At 36.6% G+C, this 26,152-nt stretch overlaps 1 protein-coding gene across 1 annotated transcript in view; it reads right to left on the minus strand.

Annotated features, from left to right (window-relative positions):
• The window catches only part of RARS2 (arginyl-tRNA synthetase 2, mitochondrial), a 54,372-nt gene that overhangs the window by 14,030 nt on the left and 14,190 nt on the right, over nucleotides 1-26,152 (minus strand). The window contains exons 4-8 of the mRNA XM_054569691.1: nucleotides 25,726-25,809; nucleotides 15,948-16,045; nucleotides 13,221-13,276; nucleotides 11,424-11,507; nucleotides 8,237-8,313 (exon numbers count right to left, since the gene is read on the minus strand). Coding sequence (XP_054425666.1) covers nucleotides 8,237-8,313; nucleotides 11,424-11,507; nucleotides 13,221-13,276; nucleotides 15,948-16,045; nucleotides 25,726-25,809 — 399 coding nt within the window. The remainder of the gene's footprint in view (nucleotides 1-8,236; nucleotides 8,314-11,423; nucleotides 11,508-13,220; nucleotides 13,277-15,947; nucleotides 16,046-25,725; nucleotides 25,810-26,152) is intronic.

A 26,152-nucleotide genomic window follows, 5' to 3' on the forward strand; every position in this document is an offset into this window, starting at 1 on the left:
TTTAATACTATGTACTTCTGAAATTATAGACAGTTTTCATTTTACAACTACCACAAGCCTTTTACCCTTAGAAAGTATGAATTTTTGAAGATAGCTTCCTTTTGAGGCTAGATCTAGACACAAAGGGAATAAAAAGGAAATTTTAAATTTCGATTTGATAATAAGAGAGTGTGGATTAAGCAAAGTGTTTATGAAGATAGAAACACAATTTTCTTTTGGTTACTAGAATGTAAAAGCCAGTTGTTTTTCTATTAGGGAATAAACTAAATGTCTGAAACCTCCTTAAAGAAATATTAACCTTTTCTTTTCATTATTTCTAGATGTCAGAGCTGCCAAAAAACATTACATTTATTTCTAATTTACTTAATTATAGCCTGCTCTTCAGATGACCTGCTAAAGATAAAGAAATAAGAGTGAAAAATGAAAGTAGTACATAAAGCCCTCTCACTCCTTCTTCAAAGAAAATTGTTGTTAGAAACAGAGAAAGGGAGAGAGGTAGAGAGAGAAACATCAATGTGAGAGAGTAACATCGATTGGTTGTCTCCATATGTGCCCCAACCAGGAATACATGCCTGAACTGGGGACTGAACCCAAAACCTTGGTATGTCCTCTGACCAGGAATCAACCTGCAACTTTCCAGTTATGGGACAACACTCCAACCAACTGAGCCACAAAGGCCAGGGTCCTCTTATTCCTTCTTAATCCCTTAAGTTTGATTGTAAAATATCAGTAGCCACATAGGCACAGTGTATTTCCTTGGGGCAGGACTGTAGCCCCATTCCTGGTTATTTTTCCCATAAAATTCAGAGTAACTGCTAACAATGATCAGCATAACTTGGACACTAAAGACCCCTTTATCAAGTATATTTACTTGTCCTCTATCTTAAAATGCATTTAATTTTGTACTCATTTTTTAAGAAAAGAATGTGTAACTACTTCACAATTATAATTCAAACAAGCTCACTGTTAGTTTAATTGTGATGAGAAATTTCTTAGAGCTGCCAGTTGAGACAGCTTCCTTATATTGAATGAAATATTAAAGAAATTCAAACAAATTAATATTTTAATATATTAATACATCAACTAAAGTTGAAGCTTGATAGGTTAAAAAAATAACAATAATTCATTATCAAATTTCTCATTAGTATTGTACATTATAGCAGCACAGAAACAGCATTTTACCATTCACTTCTTTTAATATTTGGACTTCTATTTTTGTGATAATTACTAACTCCTTGTAGATCATCACACATTAGTACCTAATAAATACATTTCTTATGCTCAAGAAGGTGTTCTTGCACATTTCAGTGGGGTGGGATAATTACTGAGCTATTAACATGTACTCTGGCCTTGCTTGGTATTTGATCCTTGTTCTAAAAACACTCAAGAGGACGAGACCCTATAGTGCTGTCCCAGAAGAGCATGGGTTAGGGAGAAAGTTAAGTGACTTTGGGGAGGACTGTCAAGGAAGCTGCCTGGAGAGAGGGAAGAACTGTCTAGATCGAGGAGAGAATATGGGAACACTCCCAGGAACAGTACAAACTGAGCAGCCCCTGGGGCGACAGTAGGCCCTCGGAGAAAAACGGTTCACGGTGTCCCTAACAAGGAGGCTGGTCTCTAGGCCTGTGGAAATGGGCCACAGCAAGGACCTCCCAGGGGAAGCTTGTCACATAAGCAGAGCTGTGTGCCTGCAAGGTATTATGTAGACTCAGATACGTGCCTATCAGTCAAGACCAGTGTGGACTGAGGCCAAGAGGAGGCCTCCATTTCCTTCCTAGGATGCACACAGGAGCCTAGGGAACTCTGCATGATTTGGGGGGGGGGGGGGCAGGGAGGAATCCCTAGCAATGACTTACTTGACTCTCACCACTCTCAAAAATGATGGTGGGTTTCAGATTTAATTAGACTTATAAGAGCTATTTTTTGCATATAAATATTATAACAAGTAAAATTCACATCAACCATAACAATCTCCCTGAAAAAATAATGTGACCTGACCAATAAAAAAACTTTTGAATTCATTTCTTTATACAAATTTCTAACTGCATAAATAATCCTATATGTATCTAGAATTGATTCAGTCTTGAATTATTTTCTTAAGTTTGAGAAACAGTTCTGAGACTAACACCATGAAAAAATATGGTTTCTAGGGAAACAGATACCTCCTCCACATTATTAAAAACAAGAGCAAATAAGCATTACCACTCATCAAATTGGTGCTTTGATCTTGCCCTATATTTTTCACTTACTACTCTTTTTTTTTCCCCTTTGCTACTGATGTAGAAAAACTCAGGGTCCAATCTCTTATAGACTATTACCTAATAATACATTATCCGCTGACTTTCTGTGTCTTTTTTAAGGGCCCATCACTGTAATTACCTCAAATTCTTTCAGAATGGAGCAGGGTAAAAATAATGAAATACTATGGGGGCCATTTTGAACTTAACAAAAAATTTATAGTACCTATGTTAATATATTATGTTACCTTTACAAATGCCAGAGCTAGGGTACAGGGCCCATGCATACTTTATTGGCATGATATTTATCTCGTGAGAGGCTGCTGTATTTCAAATGAATTTCTATAGTTATCAAACTCCATATTAATAAGCAGTTTGCAGTGAGTCAAAATCGAAAATCTTCTGTAGAAGAAGAAAAAGAAAGAAAGAAAAGAAAAATGTGGGTGTTATCAAGGTCCATTCAAGTGGTTTAAATATAGGAGGAATCCTGAAAAATTTCTTCTAAAAATTATTATTACAACAAAAGTAAATAATAATAATTTAACACCTGCTAACTTTTTACCATGAGAAATTACTTTCCAATGTTAAGTGGAAAGACTTTTTGTAAGTGTTCCAAAACTTTTAGCAAATGTTTTCCTTCAGTGTCAATTCCAAATAGCAAATATATTAGTTGTTTAAGTCATCAGCGAATTCCTGGGGGATGAATTATAATATTATGAAACTACTTCCCTCTTTTGTGGCAACAAATTAGAACAATTAAAGAAAAAGTATCAAATGCTGGCCTATAAAAAGCCTAAGGTTATGTACAACACAGTCAGATGTCATTGCCAAAGAATAACTACAGGTACAGAGAAAAGCTAGTGATGAAGAAAAGTACAAAAATGGAAATTCAGTAGAGAAATGACTGTAGATGTTAAATCAGAGAAAAGAAATACTAAAACTATCATACAATATCATTTCTAACCTTGCTGAGACAGCGAAATGGGGATACTGATCATGGTGCAATTTAAAGAGAAGCAGTAGGCCACAAAATCTGTTATCGGATGACTTAAGCCAAATTCAAAACAAATATGCCAGAAGTATGAAACTGCCAAAACTCAATTACTCATGGCATCCCTGGTATAGCGATTTGAGGAGGAAAGAAAGGAAAATGCTATGTAAGTAATTACAACCAATAGAAATAAATGGCTCAAAAAGGCACTCTGTAGTGCCGGTAGGGTACAATATATAAGGCTCTTGGGAGTCAAATTGCCTGTGTTGGAATCCAGGGTCTGGTACTTGGGTTCATTAGTAAATTGCATAATAAAGTAAGTTAGAACATGACAAATGGTAACTGGTAATGTCCTACCATAGTTAGATCTTCCCTGGAGTTGTACAATAGGTTTTATATTTGCATAACTTAAATAAAAGAGAAAGGGGCAAGACCAAATTCATTCAAAGATTTCCTGCCAACCACAATGTTTGGGGCTGGGATAAAAGATCAGGAGTACAAGATGCTTCCTCTCAAAGAACTCACAACTACAATTTGACAAGCAAAAACCAAGGGTTTGACTGACCACTGGTCAGGGTTTTTTTTGTTTTTGTTTTTTGTTTTAACTGGATAAAATCATTTATTAATATTTGCTTAAAGCTTTACTTAAAAAAAGTCTCATTTATGCTATAAGTTGTTGAAAGTAATCTATAGTGACAACTATAATTTTAAAATAAAAACTAGGTCTGCAAGAATTAGCAAAAGATAAAATAAACCTAGATGTTGTCACTTTAGGCTCTGCATTTTCTCTCTCCTGCAAAGGAAGGAGAAAGAGAGCAGGTGTTCTAATGGATTTCTATCTTCTATTCAAATGGCAAGGTGGGTATATTTGACTTGCACTCCTTTGTCCATGGAAGCTGCTCCCCTATGCAGCTATTAGAAAAAAGAACACAATGAAAACAAAGCCACTGTCCCTTGAATTTTTATTCTTAGGAGTACTCCCTGTCCCTATTTCTTCCTTAAGTGTATCCATGAATTAGTCACCTCTAACATAGATACATGCTTTTATGAGTCTTAAAAGACAGGAAGTTGTGTTAAACTATATAGAAAGAAAAATACGTTTAGGTTTCTAACAAGTTTGAGAATAGATTTTACTAAAATATTTAAGACGTCATGGGCAACAAAGCCTTACTGTTTTCAGGAGTCAATAAAAAAACTTTTGTGTGGGGTGGGAAAAAGGTGAGAACAGTAATTCTCATATATGAAGTTATGTTTTAAATTCTTTTTTTCCTATATTTTATTGATTATGTTATTACACTTGTCCTGACTTTCCTCCCTTTGCCCACCTCCACCCAGCACTACCCACACACTCAGGCAATCTCAGCACCATTGTTCATGTCCATGGTCCATGTGTGTAAGTTCTTTGGCTACTCCATTTCCTATACTTTACATCCCCATGGCTATTCTGTAACTACCTATTTGTACTTACCCCCTCACCTCTTCACCCATTCTCCGACACCCAACTCCCATCTGGCAACCATCAACACTCTCTGTAGCCATGATTCTGTCTCTGTTCTTCTTGTTTCCTTAGTTTGTTTCTTAGACTCAATTAGATATATATTTTTGCCATTTTGTTGTTTATAGTTCTGATTTTACTTTTTCTTAAATAATTCCCTTTATCATTTCATGCAATAATGGCCTAGTGATGAACTCCTTTATTTTTTTCTTGTATGGGAAACTCTTTGTCCTTTGATTCTAGATGATATATCTTTGCTGGGTAGAGTAATCTTGGCTGTAGGTGCCTGATTTTTGTGACTTTAAGTATTTCTTGTCAATCCCTCAGCTTGCAGTTTCTTGTGGAGAAATCAGCTGACAGTCTTATGAGAATTTCTCTGTAGGTAAATAACTGATTTCCTCTGGCTGCTTTTAAGATTCTCTCTTTATCTTTAACCTTTGGCATTTTAATTATGATGTGTCTTGGAGTGGGTCTCTTTGCATCCATCTTGTTTGGGACTGTCTGTGCTTCCTGGACTTGCATGCCTATTTCCTTCACCAAATTAGGGAAGTTTTATTATTTTTTTTCAAATAGGTTTCCAATTTCTTGTTCTTTCTCTTCTCCTTCTAGCACCCCTACAATGTGAATATATAAAACTTGAAGCTGTCCCAGAGGCTGCTTATACTATCCTCATTTTTTTTGGATTTTTTTCTTGTTGTTCTGATTGGTTGTTTTTGCTTCCTTATGCTCCAAATCATTGATTTGATTCTCAGCTTTATTCACTCTAGCATTGTTTACCTGTAAATTGTTCTTTATTTCATTTAGTGTATCCTTCATTTCTGACTGGATATTTTTTATGCTGTCAAGGTCCTCACTAAGCTCCTTAAGCATCCTTATAACCAGTGTTTTGAACTGTAGCTGATAGATTATCTCCCTTTTGTTTGGTTCTTTTTCTGGACTTTTGATCTGTTCTTCATTTTTTTTTTGAAATAATGCCATATTTCTTTGTCTTGTTTTGGCAGCCTCCCTGTGTTTGCTTCTATGTATTAGGTAGAGCTGCTATGACTCCATGTCTTGGTAGTGTGGCCTAATATAGTAGGTGTCCTGTAGGGTCCAGTGGCACAGCCTCCCCTATCACCCAAGCTGGGTACTCAAGATGCACCCTTTGTGTGAGCTGAGTACACCCTCCTCTTGTAGTTGAGCCTTGGCTGCTGCTGGCAAATCAATGGGAGGGATTTACCCAGGCCAGTCAGCGGCAAGGACTGGCTGTGACTACTGACCACCAACCTCCACCCTCTGTGGAGGATCAACTGTGCAGGGGCAGGGTGGTGGAGGTCTGAGGTGGTCTGTAGCTGTCCACTGGGTGTGCTGGCCCTTGGGTTTCCTGGGTGGTGCAAGCCAAGGTCAGCTCCCACCTGTGTTTTGCCCGGGACAACCCTACTTGAGCTATAAAGCAATCTGAGATGGCTGCTCCTTTTGCTGGGCTTGGAGATCCCCAGGCAAAGCCTAGTTGTGAATGTAGGCTGGCTGCTGCTAGTGCCGGGGGTGGGGCTCATTGAGGCCAGCTGTGGCTTGTTGGATAGGATTTAGGAAATTGTGAAGCAAGAGCCAACACCAATCATTCATATGGAAATGAAGCTTGGGTGGGCCCCCAAGTTGAGTGAGATGGAGTCTCTGGTGATCTCCAAGGCAGGTCAAACAATGTTAGCAAGGTTGATGGAGTCTCAGATACAGCACTCGCCTGCTGGCTCTGTGGCTCTGCAGCAGGAAGGTTTAGAAAAGGTACATGGCCTTTGCTCACCTTGATGCCAGACACTTCAGTTCCTCCGTTTATGCCACTGGTGCCTTTCAAGCTGTTAACCCTTGTGCTGGAGCTCCGAGGGAGGAAGTCTGTATAGGTTAGTCTGTATGTGGGTTCTTTAAGAGGAACTGTTTAGGGCTCCAGAAATTTCCACAGACACAATCCCGGCTGGTTTTTACAGCCAGAAGTTGTAGAGACTTATCTTCCTGGTACTGGAACCCTGGGCTCGGGATCCTGGAATGGGGCTGGGACTCCTTGGTCCCAAGATATTCCTCCTAAATTTTTATCCTCCACATATGGGTGAGGGACCAGCCTGTTCCGCATGTGCGCCCCTCCTACCAGTTTGGATGGATGTGGTTTCTTTAATTCCATAGTTATCGGGCTTCCATTCAACTCAATTTGTGATGGTTGTGAGCGACAGCTGTTCCATATTGTAGCTGTAATTTTGATGTGGTTGTGCGAAGAGGCAAGCCATGTCTATCTATGCCACCATCTTGACCAGAAGTCCCTAGACTTTAAATTCTTAAAAATGTTCTCTCAAGGACAGAAGGTCTCCAAGCAGGTTTGTATACTGTGCACCATGGATTGTCTCTGTGCGCCTGGATCTGATGAAAAAGTTCACTATGCTTGTGGTAAAGAATACTTGCCATTATTCAAAGTTTAACAAAAGAATACAGCAGCAATTCCAAGTACTAAGGTGGCATGCTTTACTTACAGAAAACCATAAAGAATTATTAATTTTTAAACTCTTGCCTATCCATAAACTCTTAATTGGAGAGAAAAATATGTCTTGTTAATATTATAAATCAAAATGTAGGCATTTAAATTGCATTGTAGGCATAGATTCAGGCAGAAATGACAAACTTTTAAAGATAGGAATTAGAATTTATTTTTGTTAAATTTAATGACAAAGCCAGCTGCAGGAGGAAAACCATTTAATAAAAAGAAAAACAATGAAGTACTCTCTGTGGCTTTGGCTAGAGGAGAAAAGCATTATTTCGGCACACACAGTTGTTCATACACAGGTCATAACATCTTTAATTTGATTCCCTGGTCTGTCACCAACATGGCTGAAGGTGTATTTGCACTTTTGTGAGGCTCAGAATTAGCAGAGATGAACAACTGAGGCAATGAAAAGGAAACACATCCCCGGAGATTAATTGGACAGGAAGAGTTTTATTAATGAACTCCAGGAAGGACTGATGACAGAGACATGACAGAACTAAATGAATTAGAATAGAAAGGAGTTCACATTGGACATGAGCCAGGAAAAAGAGGCCAAAAGCTAGAAATAAAAAAATATGTACAGATTCAGAGAGAAACACACCCTCCTTCCTTCACATTGGAACAAGAGCAAAACACTATATTCCCATGTTTTTCAAGTCCAAATGAATTGTAGTTACTACCATGAAGAAAGCTGCAGCATATAGCAAATGACACAAATTTGAGAAATTTCTGTGTTAAATTCTTATCCTATGTGTTTATTTTTAGATGATTCTATACCTGGAGAACTACTGTCTCAAATCAACTAAAATAGTAATAAAAGAACATTTGGATTTTAAAATTAAAAGAACTCCCTAGTAAAATAAAAGCAACATTTTCAATTTTTTTGTTTCTTGTTTTAAGGAACTTTTGTTAAAACCTCTGGGACTAAAAATGTGTTACCAAGCTGCATAGAACTCTGGAAAAAAGAAAGCTGGAGTATTTTCTAATGTTGTTTCTTGACAACTTACTTCAAAGAGATGCTGTAAAGGATTGGACTGGAGTTTTTCTTCATAGCCAAATAGTTGGAATCCAGTTCCCAGAAGACCTACCACAATAGTTCGTAAATGAAAACATAAAATGGAACAGTAGAGAACAATCATAGCAGAGAACAGGTATAGTTCTATAAAAAGATCAATCTCCCACAATTATGTATCTTGAGAACATTGCAAACACATACTATATCACCTTCTGCTACCCCATAAATTGACACAAGTCAAATTCAATATATTGAATCATAAAGTCAATAGGTTGAAATGGATCAATTACTAAAATTAATTTCACAGAAACCAATATGAACTCATGAAAGGCAGGCCCTAAAACTAGTTTCTCTTTGTACTAACAATGTTCAACAGCTCCCTAGCAGACATAAGAAAAGAATCATTTGTTGGGCAGCTACCCTGGGGAAAACATGATGCTTGGCACTGGGCATCATGTTGGTTTGTTTTTTTTTTTTAAACTTGTAGATATTAAAATAAAACAAAGGTAAGAATTATCTTGGTCTTATAATATTACTTCTTAAACAAACAATTGAATTTAAGCAATAAAAAAATAAAACTTGAAACATCCATGATTACTTCTCTCATTCAGAAGTGACCAAGCAACAAAATTCTTTTATCTGGCCAACTTTTGTGAATGACTTTTTTTTTTAGTCTTTGATGATAAGTTCATCATTCAGAGACAGTGTTAATTTGAACCTTTAAAAAAAAGTAATTGAAGTTTACAAACCAGCAATGAAAACACCTAGTATGGACTGTGAGTATTTAAGATACTGTGCTAAAGGATGATCACAATTTCAGTTTGAAAGGGTATCTGCAGTGTGGGGCCAACAGCAATAGAAGGTATTATAGTTTATTTAAAAAAGCATCTTTCTATAACTATATCAATTACCAAGCTTCAGCTCTAAAGGAGCTACTAACACTGGGCCTTGCAGATTGATGTACTTTTTTCTATACTGGCTCAGCAGAAAGTGGGATGCTACTGAACACATGCATATAAGAGTATACTACTTTGGAGCTTAGAAAGGACTAGAAGGATGACTAAAATATGTACCAGTTCTATTCAATTTCAAGTAAAAGCATATATGATTGTGATTCAGAGTCTTGGGAGCAAGCAGGGTTTGGAAAGATGCTGAGGTTTCTAAAAAAACAGAAATAGGAAAAGTAAGGGCCAATGCCATTTAACATTTCACCTAACATATTTTCAAAAACTAATTCTGTGCCTTGGAACGTCTGCCAACTTTCAATAGGGGATAGCTGAAACAACCAAAATTAAAACTCTTCAACAATGACGGTTATAATGGAAATGTTGACAGATCATTAAGCACTGCAGTTCTTTAGAGAAAAAACAGCTATAATAAAATCCTGCAGTTCAAATTTTATGACTACCATAATCACATATTTGCTAATGCCTGTGAAATGCCTTAAATTGGTCAAACTAATGCAAAGCGGACACCATCTATTAAATCTGATGGTTGAGCCTAGAGCCTAAACCCCTGACTACCAGCTGCTGTGAACTGCAGGTAGGTTTTTAAAATGCAGGGCATTCTCTAATTCCTCCACATAAAAGCACAGTGGATATAAGAACAGATTTAAATTCAAACCTTTTTAAGGTCTAAAAAAGATTTTTATTAACTGGAAGAATAATATAAGAGTAGGTCACGATAGGCCTGTCTTTTGAAAGCTTTGATTTCATTTCACTAGATATGGAACATAATATTACCAGTGAACTTTAGAACTGGCAGTGCACATTGTACTTTATAGAAGCTTTAAAATATTACCTAGCCGTTCCTTTGGATTAGTATTATAAAATACATCCCAGGACAGAGTCGTTCATCATTCTAAGGGCCTCTTATGTGCCATGGATACAAAAATAATTAAGATACACTCCATGCCCTCAAAAAACACATTATCTAGCAGGGAGAGAAGCACACAAATAAAACAGTGAGGCGGAAGTCTATTTGACTAGCACTGGGTACTAGGAATGTAGTGATGTGAGAAGGTGGGCAAGGAAGGATGTGTCTTGTGTCAATGCTTTACAGAGGTGATACTGTAAGGGCTGGGTCTTAAAGACATACATAGTAGTTGCCAGAGATTTTTTAAAACTGCATTTTACATGTTACCTGTCCTTCCCCACCTTAGCAACTACATTTGTCTTGCCCTTCTATACCCTGATTACTGGTGTATATGAGCTAAGAATGATTCTGACTAAATTCTTGATATTGGGGATAATTTGTCACATTCATCTGTCTGGGTCCTACTCCTCTTTTCCTCTTTGTTTTTCCTCTAGATCATGGGCCGAGGATATAAAAACATGTGGGATGGCCCACGGAGGCTGGACTTCCCTGTTTTAAAAATGGTGGCTCATACCCTGGACAGTGTGGCTCAGTTGGCTGGGTGTTGTCCTGCAAAGTGAAAGGTTACCAGTTCAATTTCTTGTCAGGGCACATGCCTGGGTTGTGTAAGTTTAGTCCCTGGTTGGGACACATAGGAGAAGCAACCTATCAATGTTTCTCTCCCTCTCTCTCTAAAAATAAATAAATAATACAATCTTAAAAAAAAAAAAAAATTGGTGGACCACTCTGACCTCTGTGGCTCAGTTGTTTGGGCATCATCCTGCAAAGAGAAAGGTCGCTGGTTTGATTCCCAGTCAGGGAACATACTTGAGTTGTGGGCTAGGTCCCCAGCTGGGGCACATGTGAGAGGCAATGGGTCAATGTTTCTCTCCTTATCTTTCTCCCTCTCTTCCCCTCTCTCTAAGAATGAATAAATAAAATTTTTTAAAATAAAGAGGTGGGTCTGTGGCTGAGAAGGGTGAATATAGCTATACTCAACTTCTTCCCTGTGTATTCATTTCTACACTTAACTCACAAATATAAGCTATTTTTCTTTAATGAAACCACAAAAGTCTATATTTATTGGGTGTTTTTCTAAATGTGTGAAGTTTCCTCCCTCAAAACTTACTTGAGTAGTTTGAATTACTCTGATAAATAGAATACAAGATTTATGCAAAAGAGCCATTAGGAAGAAAAAAAATAGGTAGGAAGCACTACTTTATCTAATTGAGATTCTGCCTATATTCTGTCCAGATGATCAGGTGACCTGATATTAAAACATATTAAATTTAAGAGTGAAATGAAAAATAAAATCTCAAACTTACCAAACTGCATGCCCCAATCTCCAAGGTAATTTATTCTGGTTACTTGATGTCCTAAAGCTTCTTTGAAATTTGCTATGAAATTTCCTAGTAATGAACACAACATATAGTTTCTCATTCTTGTTATCCATTTTGGCATAAGAACCACGTGGTTCTCTATTATTAAAGTATAATACAGAAATATCTTTTGGCAAAATTCATCAACTCAGTTTTTTTTAATTAAAACATTAATTATTGTGTTCTCATCTATGTTATCGAAAGTAAGGAATTATTGGGGGGGCAGTTATTACAAAGAATCTCCTAATGTTCATAAGAACAGAGATTTTATTAACATTAATGGGAATAGGGGACATCTCCAAATCAATGCCAAGGACAGAAAATAACACCATCTTAGTAATTAATACAAATCAATGCCAAGGACAGAAAATAACACCATCTTAGTAATTAATAAGAAGTAATTTGGCTATGCCCTAAAGAACCTGAGCAATATTGCTTTTATTTCTAAATAGCTCACTTTACCAAGTAAATTCTCAATAAATATTCTCTTTTCCTGATCCTAAAAGTTCCCTTAACAACTATTAAACAACTTTATCATGATCTATCCATCTTTCCTTTTCATCAGTCCTTTACTTTTGACTTACTCATGTAGCTTTCCTTACACTGTGTATTTGTTATACTTTTTTTTAATCAAGTCCTATCATTTCTTCTCTTAAAATTCAGCTTGAGAACTTTTTAACAGAGAAAGCTGACTCCAGTTTAATAATAATGTATGTCACAACTGATTTCTCCAGTTCCTAGAATTATTCAAGTATGGGTTAAATGACTTTCTCTTACGCGTGTAATAGACAGACTTCTATACTGGAAGGCAGACTAGATGAGATAAACTTCAAAGTCAGTTCCAATCGTAATTGCAGTTTTTAAATTGTACTGCTGCATTATATTGTTTAAAATATATAAAAATCATAAACCTATACATTAAAGTAGTGATTTTCAACTGGTGTGCTTCAAGAGGCACACTGCTGTGCTGCCAGAGTTTTTAAAACATGCAATACCTGACTACATACTCAATCAGGGGCAGTGACCTCTTTTCTCCTAGACTGTCAAATAAAAAAATGACAACAGCCAACACAACACATTCTCGTGTGAATGAATCAAAATTACACCCATTTTGTTTCTGGTCAGATTGGCAAAAAAATAGAATATATTTTTTGGTGTGCAGCAGAATTTTATTAATTAGCTTATCTGTGCCATGAGATAAAAAAAGGCTGAAATCACTGCACTAAAACATTATAGCTCTGAAGTACAATAGTAATCTCTATTAGAACAGACTTGTTTCATTTTCCAGCATTGAACACTGCAGTTAGTAAACCCATCACTAAGATTTTCTTTTTCTTTTTTTAAATTGAGATATAATTGACATAGAACATTGTTTCTTTTTTTAAAACAAAACACATGAACAAAAAATTGGGAAAGATTATTACCATCTCTACATAATTATTTTCCTTTTTTACATTTTTTTGGATTTTCTCACATACATACACTTTTTTTACTTTTAAAAAGTTAAAATCATAACAAATATACCAGTTAAAACTGGTTTCTGAGTTAATCTTTTGGTTTAGAACAAATTTCTTTTTTCCACTTTTAAACAAATTTTCCCCATTTCACATAATATTTAATTAGCATCAAGCTCATATAAATTCGAATTTTTTTCTATTGTTATTTAAGCATCAAACCATTAGACTGAATTATTGAATACTGCTCCAAAGACACATTTAGTATTTTCTGTGAAATGACACTTACCTATGATGGTAGAACGCAAATGTCCAACATGAAATTTTTTGGCAATGTTAGGTGAACTGCAAATAATTGCAAAAGTTATATTTCTGTTGTAAGAACAAGAGTTCTAAAATGAACTAGATCATGCCTCCACAATTTAACACATTTGGGGCCTCAGGCCTTTGGTAATTTGGGGAAAAGATAAGTTAGAACTCAAAGAATCATCCTTAGTGAAACTGACCCTGTGATTAATGAGGCTGTATCATACAAAGAAGTGGCACACTTTAGAAGAAGCAGGTACATATAAGGATTGATTTAAAAAAAGAACGAAGAAATTCAGAAATACTGTTTTGACACAAACCCTGTTGATAATAGGGAATTAAATTTAGTGCACCAGTTCACAAATCCTTTATCCTATTAACAATTATTGAGGACCTCAAAGAAATTTTGTTTGTATGGGTAGTATCTACCAATATTTACTGCATCAGAAATCAAGAGAAAAATGTAAAAAATATTTATGAATTAATCTTCCCACAATAATCAGAAATCTGATTCACCACTCCAAATTCACAATCAACACCTTCATCACTCCCATGTGCTTAAGAAGTTTTAATCAATAATTTAACAGTACAAATGCTTCTAAGGCACTCACTATTAACAGGCAGTTTTATGCACTTTACACGCATTAACTCAATACTCATAAGAAGTGTGAAGTAATGTACTCTTAATCTCTTATTTTATAGATGAGGGAACTAAGACAACAAGGAAAAGAAGTAAAGAAATGTGGCAATATCCTGATGACTTGAATCTGGGTGATGAGTATATAGGATTTAATTTTACTTCTCTGTTTTGTGTATATTTGAAATTTTCATACTTTTTTTATATTAAAAAGATGAATTACCCAGTAAGTCGGAAAAATAGATAAAACATTAGTTTTATAAAACTAGATAGTTAAAGTCTATGGTTCCTGAAAGAACGAGAACAAACAAGGTAATCCCAGGACTGCCTTAATAGCAAATTTGGGAGCAAAGAAGAAAAATTTCCAGTACGAAATGTTTGTATGGGAAAAGAGAAAACGTTTCAAATCAATAATCTAAGATTTTCCTTTAAAAAACTAGAAAAGGAGGACCAAAGTAAGCAGGATAAAAGAGAATAACAGAGAAAAACAAAAATCAATAAAATAGGAAAAAAAGGATAGAAATGTTCTATTACTATATATAATTGTAGTGGTGGTTACAGGACCTGTACACCTTTGCTAAAACTCATCAAATTATATGCTGAAATATGGTAAACTGTACTGTATTGTATGTAATTATACCTCAATAAAGCTGATTTTTTAAAAAGAAATTTCTTTAGTTTTAGACAGAGGGGAAAGGAGGGAGAAAGAGGGAAAGAAACATCAATGTGTGGTTGCCTCTTGCACGCCCCCAACTGGAGACCTGGTCTGCAACCCAGAGGCTTATGCCCTGCCTGGGAATCGAACCAGTGACCCTTTGGTTTGCAGGTTGGTGCTCAACCCACTGAGCCACACCAGCCAGGGCCCTGTACTGAGTTTTGAAGTAATGCAAGAGGAGGTAACTGAAATGACAGGCAAATTGTTTTGGAATGTTGCCTCAGGGTGACCACATGAAGTCCTCCTCTCTGTGATACAAAAAATGTTTAAACTTAACTTTTAAGTATCATGATTGAGGTGCACTGCTAGTATAAGATTTATTCATATTCTCTGACTGCTCCATAGGAACATTAGTTTACTTGGCAATCAGTACTTATCATAAACAGATGAGTTTACTGAGTCTTTTAGGATGTCTTTTCTTCCCCCCCCTCCAGTACTTTTTACTTATTTATTTTTTGTTGTTGTTCAAGTACAGTTGTCTCCATTTTCCCTCCACCACTTTCCTCTGGTGCACCCAGCAAGTCTTTTCTAAGAACACAAATGGCAGAGGCAGTGCAAATGTGGAATCCGTAAAGCCCACTTGCTTCTGTTATTATGTAGGTGTTAATAATCTCTAAATTGAATTCAGTTATCCTCAAAAATTATGAGTTAGAAAACCCAAAATCTTATTTCCCATATAAATTTTTAAAAATCCTCCACAGAAATATATACTAAAGGAAACAAAAGGCTCTAGCAAGTTCTGCCTCCCTGTATCAGAAAAAAAATTCATTAAGACTCTTCAGGTTTTAGGAAGGCAAATTCAGTATCTCTGATAATTTTCACAAGCGGTCAACCTCTCAATTATACTCTGAAAGTGTTTCCTTTCCTTTTTTGGTTACTTAAAAACTGTTGAAATATTAGACAGTTGCACACATAGCGTATCAGAAAGTTATTAAGAAGACTATTTAGAGATACATTAAGACTTCAAGCTACTTTTCTGATAATTTTTAAAATTACATATTCCAAATAGTACAAGGCTTATTCCTTGGTAATCAAATTACTTTAAAATTCTTAATATGGTAGTAACCATTACCTCTATTTTAAAAGTTTACTAAAATGAAGAACTAGTTCTGCCCAAAAAAGTAGCTGTTAAATACTTAATTCAAAAAAAGAAAAGAGTCCATAAAAATCACTAGACTTTCTTTTTATTGGAGTACAACAATTTTTATTCAATTCACTGTGATTTTAAGAAAATAATATAATCTCACTGGTTTTCAGTTTTTCCACCTGTAATTTCATGAGACCTCAGATGGTAACAGTAAAATACCCACCTTCTCAGCCAACTGATTAACCAACACATAAGAAGAGTAGGCACTCACCTGAATTCCACCACAATCTTTTTCTGGGGAAGACCAGAGAAAAGCTCACTTTTCAATCCATATTTACAGCCATCTTCAATGACTTGATTTAGCACTGTCTGAAAAGTAAAGGCTGGGATTTAATGATAGAAAAAACTGCAATTTTTAAAACTACTTTGTTACTAGAAACTAAATTGGCTGATTTGTTTATTCTAATTTATGGAACTGAGAATTTTATAGCTCTGTCAGCAGCACCAACTTCTTGAGTTCATATCTATGGGGACTGTGCTCTTTTATACATCCTGTCTATTCCTCCTCACAGTGATTAATGATGTAGGTATTTTACAGGTGAAGAAACTGACATTTAGGTAGGTTATGTAAATGCCAGAAGCCCCACAGCAAATAGTATTGATTACAACAAAACCAGGAGCAGCATCTAATATTTTATTGACTGCATACTATGTGTCAGGCACTGTTCTGGGCATTTTCTATGTATATACTCATTTAACCCTCACAACAACCTTAAGAGATATGCATGATTTTTACAAATGAGGAAATAGGAGCACAGAGAAGTAAAGTAACTTACTCAAGGTCATACGGCTATTAAGTCATGTAGCAAAAATTGTTTTAACTCTATAGCTTATATGCTAACTATTGCATGCTGCTGCTACTTTTGTGATATGAATGATCACAAGCAATGGTAGAAAACAAATAAAAAATTAGAATTCAAATGCCTATTGGCTATGTTAGTAAAAACCAGGAAATATTATAGAAACAGCCAAAACAGTCCAGGTTAATTTTTAGTTATTAACACAGGACTATTGTATAGTTCATAAAATTGGTATTTTATTTTTTTGCTAATGGTGGTAATTTATTTATTTTAGGGTTTTGAATTTACTGCGATAGACTTTTACTTACTTATATTGGTTTTGCTTTTCAAACTGGATTCTGAGTCCTAAATATGCAGTTTATGATGTGAAGAATGTCACTAACATAAATGAGAGTTAGTTAAGATGGTCACTTAATGGAAAAGGCAGAAAGCAGGAAGCAGCAAAGTAGTCCTTTTAAGATGCATCTACAGAGTGGTAGGTTCAAGTCTAGATGTTTTTATGTTATCTCTAAGCCTCACAATCAGAGGTGAGCAACATTTCCCACCAAACAGCTGCAAAAACTAAGATTCAGGAACAGTATGCATTTGCCCAAGGACACAGAGAAAACATTCTCTTCACTCACACTGTACAGTGGGACACAGAAATAAAGGGTTAATAAGCATATAGACATTAAAGAAAATAGAGCCTGCCATATACTAGGTGCCTACTAATGTTAATTACTTCAAGAATATGTGGTACAAGAAGACTGCAAGTAGGGAGGTAAACTGAGAAGTAATTCATATGCAGATTATTCTAAAGTTAAAGTCTACCCATCTTTTTCACTTTCCATCCCTTTTTATAAAATGGATGTTAGACTCCACAAATGGTAATAGCAATAAATTAGAATTCTTTTTAACAAATGGTTCTGAGTTCATTGATTTCTCTGGCACAAACAAAAGAAGTAACTTTAATAAAGAACTATCTTATATGCTTCACTTCCAAACATTCCAACAATCTGACCCACCTGTCACCTAGAGCTTTTTTCTCTATTTCACTGAAAGCGCTCTTCAAGCAAAATTCTAAATGTCAAACCTAAATGAATGCTTAAATTTTAATATGTTACTTTTATGAATACATTCTTCTTGTAAAATAAAAAAATAAACAATTAAGGTAAGGCTCAAGTCTAGAGTCCCTTTTGATTCCTTGGTCCCTTCTGGCCTTCCCCAGGGATAACCACTTTTCACACACTATCTTAGCTGATGACTACTGTCTTCTTGCAACGACCCTGTGTCCTTAGTTGTAATGACCACTCTCTACTGACTTTTGCCTCTTGGTTTTCTTTGCAGGCTCTTCTTCCAATGCCTGTCCCTCCAATTCCCATCCTGCACTCCTTCCTTGCTTCTTGCTATTTACATTACACATCCCCTAGGTATAAATTGCTAAGACTTCAACTATTACTTACCTAGCAAGTTATCTCCTGTGCCACAGAGTGATATATCCAGCACAGGGTTGGACAGCTCTCTCAAGTACTTGAAACAGAATATATTGGGTTGGCCAAAAGTTCATTTTTTCCATAAAATAAAAGACGCATATTTCATTTTCACCAATAACTTTACTGATTTGGATATTTTGAGTACGTCAGCTATCTCCCGCATTGATTATTTTCAATTAATGTCTTGATTTGATCACTGTCAACTTCAATGAGCCTACCTGGATGTGGAGCATCTTCCAGCGAGAAATCTCTAGCACAGTACTTTGCAAACCACTTTTGACATGTTTGGTAAATCACAGCACCTTGTCCAAATACTCCACAAATCTTGTGTGTGTTTCAGTTGTGTTTTTACCTTTCTTGAAATAATAAAGCGTAATATGCTGAAAATGTTGTGTATTTTCTTCCATCTTCAACATTAAAATGGCTACACAAAAATTTGATTTTGATACTTTTTAAAAAAATGCATGCTGATAGGACAGCTGTTACAATACAGTCTAACACAATCGTTTCAAATGAAATTAAAGACAACTAAGTGCTATTAGAGCCATCTTAGGGAAAAAACCAAACAAACTTTTTGGCCAACCCAACACTTCACTTCCTTCTGTGTTCTCCATTTCCATGATCTTTACCCCCAGCTAGCCAAGTCTAAAACCTAGGAGTTCCTAAGATTACGCTTTTCCCTCCCTAATATCCACAACAAATCAGGTATTAATCACCAAACCAAGCTCATGCTATCTAATGATAACTAAACATCATTGTAGTTATATCCTCTGTCCCCATCATACGTCAGTTATATCACTACAAAACAACAAAGCAATAACACCTATCCTCTTATATAATGTACATATAAATGCAGTTAGCCATTGAAGAACACGGGGGTTAGGAGCACTGACCCCCAGTGCAGTCGAAAATCCATGTATAATTTTTGACTCCCCCCAAACTACTAATAGCCTACTGCTGACAGGAAGCCTTACTGATAAACAGTTTATTAACACATTTTTGTATGTTATATGTATTCTGTACTGTATTCTTACAATAAAGCTAGAGAAAAAATGTTAAGAAAATCATAAGGAAAATGCATTTACAGTATTTATTGAAAAAAATCCATGTATAAGTGGACCCATGTAGTTCAAACTGGTGTTGTACAAGAGTCAATCATATAACTATTAAATGAAATTTTATTAGTGTTATACCAAAAATCATATGTACCACCTGTGGTACACACAGAAAAACACTAAAACTCTTTATGCAGAGCATATAAGGCCCTTCACAGTATATAATTTCATATCCTCCACTACATCATCCTATGTGCAAAACATACTCAATCACCTGCTGATTTCCAGACAATGCCATGTTCTTGACTGTATTCTGGCCCAAGCTGTCCTCTCTGCCTGGAATGCCTGCCTTTGTATCTCCCAGGTAAATTCTTCTTTATCTTTATCTCAATTCAAGGTTATTCCTCTTCCCTCAAGGCAGACTTGAATGTACCTTTCTTTACACTGGACTGCAATTTTAAACATGCCTCCATTTTATTAGTCAACACATTATTATACCCAAAACACATCACACTATTTTTTATTTCTTTTTGAGCATAAGCTCCTTGAGAGTAGGAGCTATGACATTTTATCTTTAGATTTCAGTAATATAATCCCTGGTAAATAATAAGCACAGGTTTATTAAATTAGTGGGCACACAGAAGAAAGCTACTAACTCTTGAATGGCAGTGAGCTAGTAAATTCCCTCAATTCCAATAGATGAACAAGCTACAGGCCCATCTATTCATCAATATGTCTAAATGTAAGATTTACTCAGCAATGTAAATATAGGTGCATAATAAGTTTCCAATCAGAAATTAAATCTTTCAAAGTTTTCACTTTTTGGAGTGCTTTAAGAAATTAACAAATACTCTAATTGGCTGGCACTTTTTGTCTATCACCATCATTTTTCTGTGGATGACTTCTGTCATTTAACCTAACTCTTTGCTGGTTGCTATCTCTCCACAGCTCTCAACAGGACTTATAAGCAAGCTACCACTATCTATTTGTCTAGTCAATTCTTTGGTCAATAGTGGAAAGTGCTTAATTATTTACTATTTCTGTATGTTCAACCAACTGACACTACATATGAATTGAATGCATCCTGGCTGCCTACTGACATAACTTAATCAGTGAAATAATGAGCAGAATTAGAACCATTTGAGTCAGTATCTTGTTTTTCTTAAGTCTTAGTAGAGCATGCAATACTGAATTTGGCAAATAAAAAATGCATGCATATATGTGAAATTAAAATGATGTTATCCACTGTGTATTTCTAAGGCACACCTAAAAAATAGGATTTTGGTAGCCCCTTTCCTAGCTAAATTCTTTTCTTTTTTCCTTCCCCAATCCGAATTAACTATTACTTGAAGTTACAGTTTCTCTTTAAAGTTATCCATAAGCTACTAATAGGCTGAAGTCTGGTACCAAAGTCATAGTTCTTCACCATGTATGAATTGACTAGTATCTTCCAGCTTTGAAAATTTATGGTCTAGCCAGAGACCTGGCAGTTTCTATTGCACTTCATTTCACATTTTAGCCTCCTACTTTTGAGAATGATTTATATGAAGAGATTGTAAGCCACTATTCGTGATTCAAATTTAAGCTAACATTTAATCATCCCTGGTGCTGGCAGTGCTAATAACTCAACCGCAACTCATGAATAGATAATGTTTTGTGCTCATGTAAGTTGGTACATGTGTTAGCAATGACAAATTCATAATTCTCTGCTTGAGGAATAAGTTTTGGACATAAATCACTGGTTACATGTCAATCTTAATAGATCTAAAACGTAAAAAAAAAATTTCTAATGGTTCTAAAAGAGTTGAATATTTTTCTTGATATGATCTGAAAAATTCATTAGTCATGCAAATGATCACTGTTTAAGGACAGAAATAGTGGAGCCAGATGTAGGAGAAGTTAGACTTTGAGCAAAAAAGAATTGTAATTTATGACTTCTGGTCAAGATGGAGGCATAGGTAGACATACTTCACCTCCTGACGCAATCACAGAAAAAATTACAACTAGTTTTCAAAACAAATAACCAGAACTGTCAGAAAATAGAGCTGTATGGAAGTCTGACAACCAAGGATTTAAAGAAGCCACATTCATCCAGACGGGTGGGGGCGTGGAGTAGAGCAGGTGGGCGGAAAGGTGGTGTGGTGCAGAGAGGTGGTGGCAGCAGTGGCTTGGGCAGTCCCACATTCATGTGTGGTAGACAAAAATCAGGAGGGACACCTTGGGAGCAAGCGATCCCAGCCCCAGGCCAGACCACACAGCCCAGGGTTCCAGTGCCAGGAAGATAAATCCCCCTAACTGCTGGCTATAAAAACCAGTGGAGGTTGGGGCAGCAGAAGAAACTGCCAAATTTTCAGGAGAGTTCATTTAAAGGGCTCACATGGTCCTAGACTATACACAAATCCACCCATTCTGGGATTCACCAACAGGGCAACAGCTGGTATGGTGTCAGCTGCATACAGGAAGCGGGTGAAGTGACTGAAAATGGAGCGACTGCTGGGAAAACCTCCAGAAGCCAGGCAACAGGCATTGTGCCTTCTCTGAGCCCTCCCCCCACACAGGCAGTGAAGCAGGTTACTCTGCCCTCGGATTACCTAAGATTCTGCTCCACACAATTTACAGGTGCCTTTTAAATGGAGTCAAGGCAGCTCTACCTAATACACAGAAACAAACACAGGGAGGCTGCTGAATTGAGGACAGAAAGAAATATGGCGCAAATGAAAGAACAGAACAAAACCCCAGAAAAAGAACTAAATGAAATCAGATAACCAAATCATCAGATGCAGAGTTCAAAACACTGGTAATGGCCTATAGACCAAAAGGTCACCAGTTCGATTCCCAGTCAGGGCACATGCCTGGGTTGCGGGCAGGGCCCCCAGCAGGGGTGTGAGAGAAGCAACCGATGGATGTATCTCTCACACATCTATGTTTTCCTTCCTCTTTCTCCCTTCCTTTACCTCTCTCTAAAAATAAATAATAAAATTAAAAAAAAACTTAAAAAAAATAAACTGCTAGTGATCAGGGTGCTCAAAGAACTCATTGAGTACAGCAAAAATGTAAGGGAGGAAATGAAGGTTACATTAAGTGAAATAAAGAAAAATCTACAGGTAGCCAACTGTGGAGAGTGTTGGGAACCATCTTGCTTGGTTTCAGGGACTTCAGCGTCGCCGACAGGCAAGAGGGCCGCAAGGCTGGAAATAATGAAGGAGGCCTTGAGAAAACAGGCCACTGAGGAGACGAAACCTGTCCCCCTGGCAGGGGTGCAGCCTCTGCCTCCCTCACATCACCCTGCTTGGCCCTATCATGGTTGGTAGTCAATGATGGGTAAGATTCCTCAAGAGGAGGGATGACTTCAGACAGACATAGCTGGTATGGGCAGCAGACAAGGACTTGGGGGACACGGAGCAAGGGCAAAACGGCCCACACCCCTCGGCTCGGCTTGAACTTGGCCAGAGTCCTCAGTCTATCTGAAAGAAATCTTATCTCTTGGCGGCTCTGCCCTGCCTGCCTGGCTCAGGCTTGAAAAAATACTAAAGGCAGGTACAGCCCTAAACTGGATCAGGCGATTCACAGGGGGAAACCAGGCCTAGAGGTAAGTTCCCTGAAGCATGCTTTGTTCTTCCCTCAAAAGCTATGATAACCAGCTTATACTGGGAAGGAGATTTACATTATTCATAGACTCTGATCTGAGGCAGATCTCTTGTGTTCCTTCAATTGTTACCTATGATCTCTATCTGTTTTCTGTAAACACAGCCTTTTGACATTGATTGATGATCTTTGCACCCACACCCCTGTGCATATAGTTCTCAATAAAAGCCTTTGGACTCTGGGGCTCAGGACCTTCTCCACTAGAGGGAGTAAGAAGCATAAATGGTAGGCACAAAACAGACAGGGGAAGTTAAGAATAGTGTAGGAAATGGAGAAGCCAAAGAACTTATATGTATGACCCATGGACATGAACTAAGGGGGAGGTGGGATGCTGGTGGGAGGGTCCATGAACTAAGAGGGAGAAAAATGCTGGTTGGGGGGGGGGTGCAGTCGGCGGGGGGGAAGAAAGGAGAAAAAAAAATGGGACAACTGTAATAGCATAATCAATAAAATATACTAAAAAAAAAAAGAATAATATAGGAATTGGAGATGCCAAAGAACTTACATGCATGACCAATGGACATAAACTAAGGAGGGGATTGCTGGAGGGGGGCAAAGGGGTAAATATTGGGACAACTGTAATAGCATAATCAATAAAATATATTTTAAAAACATTATAATTTATAACATAGGCACTTTCAATACACCTTTTTCAGGCTATGGGTGTTCACTACTTAGCTACTGTGAGCAATGGGCTTGTTCCTTTATCAAAAGTCACACTCAGATCCGGATCCTTAAGGCCACAATGCAGGGAGAATTCCTATGTGAGAAAGAATAGCTGGACCTCAGAGGCCTAACTCTTATTCTCTCCATTGTTAATGGAAAAGGATTTGGAAATATTTTTAATAAGCTAGTGGACATTCTTAAACCAGAGAAAAATCTCAGTTTGTTAATTGTAATAAAACATGAAAATTCATGGCCATTAAATGTTTAAATTATTAAGTAAATACCGTATTTTGCTGTGTATAATGTGTATCCACGTTTTTGGTCCAAACTTTCAAGAAAAAATTCTTTTGTTTTAATTTTTTAATTCGACTTTTAATTTATTTATATTTAGATAAGTTGCTTTTATATTATAAAGGAACTTTAGCATTTATTTTGAACATATTATGGTACAAGAAATTTTATGTAAGAAATAATTGCAAAACAGAAGAAACAGATACAAGGTATTTCCGGTACTACCCTTGTATAATACATATCCTTATTTTTCCTTCAAAAAATTGGGCAAAACTGTGCGCATTATACACAGCTAAATACGGCTTATACATTGACTTAAAATAAAAACCACATCTTGCCCTGGCTGGTGTGGCTCAGTGGATTGAGTGCCAGCCTGCGAACCAAAAGGTCACTGGTTCAATTCTCAGTCAGGGCACATACCGGGGTGGCAGGCCAGGTCCCCAGTTGGGGGTGTGCGAGAGGCAACTTCTCTCTCATATACTGATGTTTCTCTCCCTTTCTTCCTCCCTCCCCTCCTTCTAAAAATAAATAAATAAAATCTTTAAAAAAAAACAAAACCCCACATCTCTTTCAGGTAAGATGGCTATAAAGGCACACTTCATCTACTATAGCACAGTCTCCCATCTTAGGAGAAACAAAAACAGTACAATATTGCTGCCTATCAAATGGCCTAAAGCTTAGTGGGCACTTTGGTGAGTTGGATTTCTACTTCAATAAAATTAAGACAACAACTGGAACAGTTGCTTATTTAAAAAAGGTAAATTAGACTTGTTGGCATGCTAAATTTTTTTCTAATATGTTATTTATTTTTCAGAGAGAGAGGAAGGGAGAGAGAAACAGAGGTAGAGATACATTGATCTGTCACTTCTCATACGCCCCCAACTGGGTACCTGGCCCACAACCCACAATTCCTGACTGAGAATTCAAACAGTGACTTTTTGGTTTGCAGGCCAGCTCTCAAACCACTGAGCCACGCCAGCCTGGGCTGGTTTGCTAAATTGACATGAAGTGTTATCAAGAGGCCAGCAGGTTGTAGATACTTTTTAAAAAGCTCAAAAAATTTTTCTTCTTGTCCTTGTCATGGATTTTGGTTAATTTACTTTGAAGTAAGAATGAAAAAAAAAAAAGGCTAATGACCTACAGACAAGTATGAAATAGTATCTCTGCTTCAGTGCAAAAATATATTATTAGAAATTATGGTTTTATAATTGTTTTCAACAGGCAGCATTTACTAAGTCTGACCAACTTGATACTGGTGTGTGTTTTATTTTTTTAAATAATACACCAAAGCATGCATTATGATAAATTTTAAAGTTTAACCAAGATGAAACTCTTAACAAAAGGTCTCATATTGTTGCCTATCCAGGAGTACATGTCCTCCATCGTCTTACTCATGTGAGACCCAATTCTTCTATGTGATTTCCTCCAATCCTCCAGGACATCCTGATTTCTCTACCTTTGATTTTTCTTATGCTTATTGTACCAATCATCTTTGATATGGTTTTATTAAAAGAAGCTGTATTATAAATTTATAAGATCCCTGTCTTATAAATCTTATGCTTCCAACAAATTATAGGCTACCAGAGAGCAGAAACCAACAGTACCTTTCTTACATTCAATATAGAGTCCATTAATTCATTCAACATTTATCTCACACCTACCACTTGCCAGGCATTGTGCTAGGAACTGAGGATCCAATAGTGAGTTAGAAATTCTAACAGAAACTATAAGCCCTAATGGAAATTAGAGTTTAAAGGACAACAGGCATTAATCAAATAAAAAGAATGTAAAATAGAAACTATGGTAGGTGTTGCAAGGAGAGATACAAAGTGCTATGAGAGTGTATACATGAAGGGGTCAGAAAGCCACTGCCCAGGAAATATCAAGATCTAAAGGAGAAGCAGCAGTTAATGTGAGGTGGCACTCCAGGCAGATTCATTAGAATGTGCAAAAGCTTTGAGACAAGAGGAGGCACAATAAGTTTAAGAACTGGACAGAAACCACAATAGCTAAAACAGACAGTGAGTGAAGATGCAAGAGCTGTAATAACTCATTCTTACCTTTGTTAATAGTTCTCTATTTATTTTGAAATTTATAGTCCCTTGACCAGTGCTGATTTCACTCACCACCGTATCACACTTGAGCTGAAAAGATAACAAATCAAGTAAAATAGGTATGTTATAAAATAAGCCTGAATTGTAGTTCTAAAACTATCAGATTTTCAACTGTCCAAAGGCAGCAGGTGGATCATCTCTCAGTCATTATTTCTGAACCTGGGCCTTAACCAGTCCTTTAAGTCAATCATTCTACCTGGGTAAACAAGTTTTCTTCTTTTCCTGACTAGAACAGTATTTTGTATTTAGAGTCTCTCCTTCTTTCTCATTCCCTCACTGCAAATTCTCCATCTGACATGGAAGAAAGAGAACATCACTTTACCTCCACCTTATGTATCTGGACATGCAATGAAATTTTTTATCTCACCCTCCT

This window comes from Pteronotus mesoamericanus, unplaced genomic scaffold (assembly GCF_021234165.1).
Source record: "Pteronotus mesoamericanus isolate MK-2021 breed Mesoamerican mustached bat unplaced genomic scaffold, CSHL_Meso_final contig_20, whole genome shotgun sequence".
In the NCBI taxonomy this organism is placed as follows: Eukaryota; Metazoa; Chordata; class Mammalia; order Chiroptera; family Mormoopidae; genus Pteronotus; species Pteronotus mesoamericanus.